The sequence below is a fragment of the Cibotium barometz genome, chromosome 11, assembly GCF_041138505.1.
Source record: "Cibotium barometz isolate CiBa-2024 chromosome 11, ASM4113850v1, whole genome shotgun sequence".
Lineage (NCBI taxonomy): Eukaryota > Viridiplantae > Streptophyta > Polypodiopsida > Cyatheales > Cibotiaceae > Cibotium > Cibotium barometz.
This window is the reverse complement of record NC_141056.1, coordinates 57,553,400-57,561,400: the sequence shown is the minus strand read 5'-3', so window position 1 is coordinate 57,561,400 and position 8,001 is coordinate 57,553,400. Positions and strand designations below refer to the sequence as shown.

The window sequence follows — 8,001 nt, the reverse complement described above, 5'->3', positions numbered from 1 at the left end:
TCGAACATGTGTGATTTTTACGCCACATGTGATTCCATTCATTTGGTTTTAATTATTATTCTTATTATATATGTGATTGTAGAATCAGCCCGGGCCTCTCGACTCTCTCCTTGCTATATGCACGTTTGGTGGAAGAGTTTATCAGCCTGTGCCTTGCCCCGACGCAACGAACAATTATATATCTCGTAAAATCTAAGGCATATTTAGTACTCTGCCATCATCCATATGACCCAACCACCTGCAGCACATGCTGCATATGAAGCGACCAGACCATGGTCAAGTACATACATGTTACATGCCCTATTGCTTCGCACCTAAATAGCACCCAACATTTACCAGCTTTCAATCCTTACATTACATCGGACCTATGACCCACGAACAGCCCAACAGAAAAGAGAGAACCTCTCTCCGAACCCCAATTTTGAAAACGATTTTCAAAACATCAACGACCCCCACAATTTCTCAAAAAAACTTAAGTCTAATATCGCTTGTTTTTCACACTCTACTTACTGGTCATGTAGACGAGGACCAAGGAGCCAAACAGGAAAGAATAAGTCAAAGTGTCATCTTTAATAAGCGTTAGCCATTCAGACAAAACGATAAAATTCACATTACAAATCACATGTTTTACTACTGCCATATTGCTTGAGACCTCCAACTTACTTGAAAGATATCCTTTGCACCTTGTACTTTCACTATCTTCCTTTCAAAACTTATAAATCACAGTGGAGGACCACCACATTTTTTAGTGTGCCATGAAGAAAGCCTCTATGACTCCACAGCAGAATATGAAATGCGCAGGAATTAGCGACGTGCTTGTAAGCTAGCAATATCACAAACCAAGGTTTACAAGATTGATCCCAGCACACCGAGGCTGCCTTCTTAGCTAAAAGACCATCCATCCATCCTCCCACAACAAGCCTACAATCTACTGGTTGTAACAAGTAATTTGGATTAGCTCACCCCTAGCCAAAGCATAACCAACCTACATTAGCACAAAATGGAGCTTTCCATATTACAAAAAGACAACCCTCAAACTCTAAAACGCAAGATTAAATTAATCCTTCTCATGCAAACTTCATAACTAATCACTTTTCTTGGCTTTTGCCAAAGCTTTGGTTCTTTGGCCAATCATGTAACTGTACATATAAGGGCTTCCTGTAAACCAAAACACAATGTGTTACTGGTGTTGTGTGAGCTCAAAACTTAACCACAACTTTAAACTCTACTACTTTAGATTGTAGAAATAGAGACTAGCACAAGAACTCACATACCAGGGACATAAGTGGCAAGCGTGGCAAGGCTTGCAAAGTAGTTATCAAATGCAAAGTTTAATTTGTTTGGCATTCTGAGACAGTACTTTTCAGAAACCTGGACAGGCATTCATGAAAATTAAGAACTGGACATGTTATTAAACACCCTCAAAGAGAAGCAACTACAACAAAAAGGTCAAAGCTTTAAAACCTTACCTTGACATATGGAAGTGAAAGATAAATAAGACCAACTTCGCTCGTTATGCCAGTAGGATATAAGGCATAAAAAGTGCTATACCTGCAACAGAAAAAATCTTTTAATTACACCTCCACATTTCTAAATTCTAAAGCCTTTCAAAATTAACTGGAAAACTTGATACCTTAACCACTGTAACCAGGAGGGAGAAATTCCAAAGGCTTCCCTCATGCCGAAGAACGAATAGCGGATCAACTACAAATAAACAAGCACATCTCTCAGTGACTGGACAAACACTGCCAAAATGCTCATATGAAGCACTCTGAGTAAGAAGATGGAGAGCGCACTCCAGTGCCCTGGAAATGCAAAATGGCAGCAAGGCACCTCCTGATGTATTACTAAGAAGGATCGCAGCCACCTGGACTGCTGGCTTCACCTGGGAAATGATTTACAGAGGAGGATACAGCTGATACATTGGTTTACAAGGGCTTCCTTCATGGCTTGCTAAGAGCTGCAGGAGAAAACTTGAATGATGACGAGGAGCTGCCTTTTGTAGGCAGGCAGCCCTCAGCCAACCACTTGCTGATATTACAGCACTTAACTTGCAGAGGCCCATGGAGCTGAATGTTCACCAACTAAGGTAGGACACAACACCATTTGAGAGCATGCAAACAATACTAATTGCTCATCCCCTGTCAGCAAGCTCAGTAATGTCATGTGCATGAATCATGACTACAGAGGCCATGTATAAGGTTATCGAGTGACAAAGTACTAGGGCTTGCGAGAGTAGGAAGTGCACTTATAAAGAGAAATTCAGAGCCAGGAGGATAAAGACCTTACGAGCATGAGCAAACTGGAACTTAAGATCACCAAAAGACTTACATTTAACCTTGTTAGATGGTGTTGGACTCACACAAATCATGTTTAAAAGTACATTGTTTAAATATATTTTAAAAATCCAAATCATGTTTTTCATCTTACTTCAACTTGACACATTCAAAACCCGAGACCATACCTCTGTAATAGACCAGCTTAATACCAACGAAGCGACAAGAGGGCTGGTCCGAGTCTGCTTGAGCATAGCATTCCTGTATCAGCATGAGCTTCCAGATACTTGAGCATTGAACAGCTGCACAGCGCATTCAAAGAAATCTTACACACCTCTGGAAAGCTCCATAAGACAGCCCAGGTGACATAAAGGCGAGATCCAATCTGTGGTAAAGTTGCAGACACTGGAGACCTCACAATGCCTGTAATTGGAAGATAAAGGGAAGGGACTTCAGGCCTCAAGAATATGTGGAACAAGTGGAAAAGATAACCCAGACAGATGCATGCAGTTTCAAGGCTGTTTGGAGAGTATGTCACCATTCCTTGTAAACTCGACACAAATCATGCAAATGAGAACGACAATACGGTGTACAGATTCAAAAATGAGAAACCTTACCCACAAGACCATTGAAGATCTTTGCAGCCCAAGTTCATATGCAGCAACAGAAATAGAGCATAAGTGAGTTGTGTAAAAAGTGGTAAAATCAATTTGGATGGATTCGCTCTCACGATGAAGAGAAAAACACCAACCTCCAAAACAGCTGCAGTTTGCGCGAACTGTAAGGGTTTCTCAACGGCGTCATACACAGCCGCATATCCAGAGGTCATCAATGTCTGCACAGCATAGTAGAGCACCTGAAACCTGCGAAAGGATATTTTTTTCCTTTTTGCTTTTTCTTTTTTGAATGCACTGGAGGCTCTTGCAGCTACCCTGCTAACCCTGCTAGCTACGTATCTTCCCTCAAAAAGCAGCTTCACTAATTACCACATATCTTCCCTCAAAAAGCAACTGCACTCCGTGACCAAAAACCCCTGTAGCATATCCTAGCTAAACAAACAGATCAACCCTAGAAAAACACTGAAATGTTATTCTCTTTTATTTCTAGAACTTTGTTCAGGTCGACAGAAGCCCGTGAAGAACAAGAACTCACCAGCCAACGAAGACGACCCAGTTGTACACAGCAAGGTAGAAGCGCTTCAGTTGAGTGAGGAAGCCAGCCATGGGAGCTTCCTGTCTTAGTAGTAGTTGCGGTCTTTGAGAGTCGAAAGCGTGGGCGTGATTGAAAAGAGCAGGAGCTAGTAAGTTATATAAAGGAGAGCAGGTTGTTGGCATAGGAGTCGTCTTCTGTTAATGTGCATTCAACAGGTTCGGTGGGTAGGTAGCTCTAGGAAGTGTGACGGATAGTTTAGTGGGTAGCTAGGTAGCTCTAGGAAGTGAGCCTCTCACGGACAGTTTAGGTAGGACACCTAAGTCTCAAATTCAATGGTGAAGCTCAATTTCGCCTTCCTAAAAAATTTAAAGGAAACTTTGGCCTTGAAGACAAGGCTATGGAGTTTAACATCTCTATATATATATTATATGAAGGAAGAATTTCACGAAGCTTCCACATGGCAAGAATTTGGAGACACACCACCCATTTTACATAATAGCTTACAATCTTGTGACCCGTCTTTCTGTCTAATACTTTGGCAACTACGTATGAGTATACATCTAAGCTTGTTGCAAAGAGAGAGAGAGAGAGAGAGAGAGAGAGAGAGAGAGGACATCTCAAGAACTTTAAAGATCTTACAAAGACTTTATAGCCATAAAGATTATGTACACAAATATTAAGAAAGAAGTCAATGCTCGAAGCAATTTTCTAAAATTTGGAAACAAGATAAGGCAGTCCAAATCATGATGATTCAAATAAAAAACTATTTGACATTGAAATAAAAAACCAAGGGTAGTTGAAAAATTACAATGATCTTGTACTTCATAAAAACCCAAGTGTCAAATATCTTCTCCCAATTTACCTCATCAAAAGACTAGGATAATGTGAGGGTTCAAAACATAAGAGTGTCCAATGTGACTACTTCTTTCATTTGTTTTGTCTTGAGAAGCCACGTTCACAACATGTTGCACTCAATGGAACCAAGAGCATTGTTTACCAAAGCCTTATCAAGTTAGGGTAAGAGTCAATTCACTCAACCTCTCCCTCGCGTTGCTTCCAATCTTCAAAGAACCCATAGCTTGGATAGGTCTTAAAAATGATTATGGAAAAACACTCCATTTCATTTTCACTTGCACCTACATCCATATATATTTCCGGAACTTACAACATATACGATCCAAAAAATTTCTATGTGCATCAGCTATGTTCTCCAAATCCCTATCATAATGTTTGGGATAAAATACCTTGGCTGCATTAGGCAAAGGCAAGTCAGTAAATCTCTCATTCAAAAAATCAATGATTTTTTCAACAAAATTTCGTCCCAAAGCAATGCATCCATCAAGTAACATTCTATTATGACTATTATCGAGTCCAAAAAAATGCAAGGCATAGCTATGTATAGTGCCATCTTCATCCATATAATAGAGTGCAGCATCCTTAGAATTTGCAAGAAAATCTTTCAATTGCTTAGAGCCATAATCAAAAGGTTGTTTAAGATACCTTTTTTGTAAGATCTCTATTACAAGATCTAATGCAATAGCTATCTCTATAATCTGAATATTCTCCTTTTGAAATATTTTATTTAGCTCCTTCATTTCAAGCAAGATGTATATTAATAAATGCAATAAAAGCTGGACCTAGAAGGTAGTGGCCATGGCATATAGTGTAGCATCATGCTACTTGAATTCTTCAAATAATACAAGCATCAATCTCACTAGCCTTTGTATAGTTTGACCTCATGACAACCATCGCACCTCATGGATTCTTAAAACTTCCAAGGGTCGAAGCTTAAATGCCTTCGTTAGTTCATCTAAAGCCCTGTCTTTTTGAAGATCTACCAACCCATGCATAAATCTTGTTTGCAAATGCATCCATGAAAGAAAACTCATTAAATTGATCACATGCATTAGCAGCAGTCACAAGAGCTTCTTTATGTGTAACACAATGCACCCCTACAGTATATGTGGAGCAAGTTCACAAAGTTTTGTAGGCACACCTTTGTTTACACTCTCATAGTAGAGGCAACATTAGATGCAAAGCCGATCAAACATGATGCGGGTAGATCCATGTGCTTTATTAAGCCTAATAAAGCATTAAACTTGGTTTGAGCCTTTCCATCTTCCAAGGGCAAAAGAGACACATATTTACAAGCACATGAACATCTACCTTCATCCTCTAAATAGTTAACATAAACAATCAAATGCTGCTCAAACGTTAAATATGTGCTATCATAATCAAGGTGGAAAAGAAAAGGCTCTTTTGCACTTCACTCTTTAGGCATGATCAATACACTTCCTTTGTAGCTTTAAGAAACTCCACTCCTGAAGTTCGATTTGTGTATGATGAGTACTCATCATTTACAAGCTTGTTTGGGGTATCCATGTGTTTGAGAAAATCACATTGTGGCTTAAAGTATTCTAACGACATCTCCCTAATTGCCACAAAGTGCACATTACCTACATAACACTAGTGGTTCTTTGTTTTTTAGCATTCATCATCATGAGCTCGGCATGTTTTTGAATGCGGAATGTGTTAGGCCTCTCCTTAAGCTTCCACCTTTGTGTAGCTACCTTGTGACTCGGACTTTGCATGCTTCTGTAATGCTTATTTTTATATCGTGCTACTTTCTTCATTAGCAAAAACATTATCCATTTTGAATGATGAACACCATTTACATTTCACTCTATCTTTCGCATTTGTTCCCTTGATTGGATAAGCCCATTTATATATAAATTTCTCTTTTTTTAAACTTTTTTCAAAGTCTTTTCTGTTTTTCTTTTGTGGCTCTAAAGTAATATTGTCTTCATTTGGTGTTTGATCTTCAAGTATTTCCTCATTAAGAACTATGATGTTGACACTCTCCTGTTTTCATTAATTCCAAATGCATCAGGTAATGTTCTTTGTTTTGTGTCCTCTCTAGGCCTAGCAAATATCGGGTTTCCACTTGGATTTGCTTTCTCCATCACAACATAATAAGATAAAATTAATGAAAAATAAAATTTGCTAAACAATATCTATTAAAGACAATGTGTACAAATGAAAAAAACAAAACAAATGCCACCACTTATTGGAAGGCTAATGTGAGCATGCCACAACTTTGCGTTTGCCTGTCAAAGTTAGGTTGTCTGCCCAAAATTCATCAGCCTACACATCAATGTCTAACATAGAATCTGAGGTGCTCAACGGCTACTATCTACATATCAACATCTAGGTGGAATTTGATTTGTGTGTGCTTCACTCCCCCTGATCCATGTCATCAAGGAATAACATGTGGCGGCTAGCCATTCCCCTAGAATTTTGATCATGGTGGTAGCTCACATGAAGTTTTGGATGCGAATGGCCTCCCTAATGTCATTCCCTCTCTCTTGAAGGTCCATTGCTTGTGTTGGATCAGAGTTCAGCGCACCAAGACATACCCACAAGGACACCTCAGACATGGCGTAAGGGGCTCCTGATCCTTAGAGTCCACACCCATAAAGGGTGTTTGAGGGATGAAAGGGAAGGGCCCCCTATTATTATATATATATATATATTCAATTTGAAACCCCAAGGTTACCGTGGGATATACCAAGCAGCAGAGTGACATGTGGCTTCCAACACCCCCCTTAACTTGGAGAGAATGCACCAAATCAACAGCAATGCCCATAGTCGCAACATCCCACCTTTCCACATGGCATACCAATAGTGACTCCATCCACAAGCCACGACACCACCACCTCAATCCAACTGGCATACCAACACCCACTCTATCCGCTAACAATGGCAAGCCTTGGTTGCTTGCACGATCTACAACACCTATGCCAAGGAGTGCCAACACCACGCAAAGAGAAGAAGCCCACACGACTTTGATACCATGTTGGATCAAAGTTCATCACAACAAGACTCCCGCGCAAGGACGCCTTAGATACAAGGTCATGGGGCCCCATAATAAAATCCTTATTATAAGGCTTAATAAAAGCCTTATAATAATATAAGGCTTAATAAAATCCTTATTATAAGGCTTAATAAAATCCTTATTATAAGGCTTAATAAAATCCTTATTAAGAAGGTATAAATCAATTTGGGGCTTTTCTGATTTTTTAAAAAATCCAGCTTAACTGAAGCATAAATCTTACCTTTTACATGATTTTTTAAAATTGAAAGCATATATAAATCTTAAGTGCCATATCTTGATAAAGGGTTTAGACACTGCCCTGAGCCTCTTATCTCAGTGGGTAAGACCACCCTTAAATGGCATCTACCCTACTAACGCAAAGTCCCCCGACAAATTAAATGGCCAAGGTTTTCACACTTGTTTGGCAAACCAAAGTCAAGGGGCATCTCATGAAGAAAAATCTTTAGGCATTAGTTAAACCAACAGAAGGGGAAGATGGTGTGTCCACTAGGGCTATCATAGCCGCAAATCAAGTACGGGATGAACAAGCCATAGGCATCATTATCACTGCACTAGATGATAATTATATTCATTACATTGATGATTTCGACATTGCATCTAAAGCTTGGGACACTCTAGAGAAAAACTTTGGAGCACGGGCAAAGCACTCTAAAATAAGTCAAAAAATGCAATTATATG

At 39.4% G+C, this 8,001-nt stretch overlaps 1 protein-coding gene across 2 annotated transcripts; it reads right to left on the bottom strand.

Moving 5' to 3' along the window:
- Window positions 1-553: 553 nt before the first annotated feature.
- LOC147634378 (very-long-chain (3R)-3-hydroxyacyl-CoA dehydratase PASTICCINO 2A-like) lies at window positions 554-3,685 on the bottom strand. Of its 2 annotated transcripts, none has more exons than XM_086805518.1 (9): window positions 3,429-3,685; window positions 3,028-3,139; window positions 2,894-2,912; window positions 2,611-2,699; window positions 2,465-2,518; window positions 1,634-1,704; window positions 1,470-1,551; window positions 1,275-1,371; window positions 554-1,158 (listed from the first exon to the last, which is right to left on the bottom strand). In XM_086805518.1, the coding sequence occupies exons 1-9, from the start codon at window positions 3,608-3,610 to the stop codon at window positions 1,085-1,087; spliced, it is 780 nt and encodes a 259-aa protein (XP_086661644.1). In that variant the 5' UTR covers window positions 3,611-3,685; the 3' UTR covers window positions 554-1,084. The 2 variants fall into 2 exon arrangements, with proteins under 2 accessions (XP_086661644.1, XP_086661645.1); XM_086805519.1 differs by having other exon boundaries at window positions 3,028-3,111; window positions 3,429-3,559.
- Between the last annotated feature and the right edge of the window lie 4,316 nt (window positions 3,686-8,001).

Bases quoted from the DNA above. Each gene is read 5' to 3' on its own strand.
- LOC147634378 (XM_086805518.1), bottom strand. From the start codon at position 3,610: ATGCCAACAACCTGCTCTCCTTTATATAACTTACTAGCTCCTGCTCTT. The intron at 3,140-3,428 runs GTGAGTTCTTGT...ATCCTTTCGCAG, and splicing joins TGGGTCGTCTTCGTTGGCTG to GTTTCAGGTGCTCTACTATG. The intron at 1,705-2,464 runs GTATGGTCTCGG...GTTTATTTGTAG, and splicing joins TAAGCTGGTCTATTACAGAG to TTGATCCGCTATTCGTTCTT.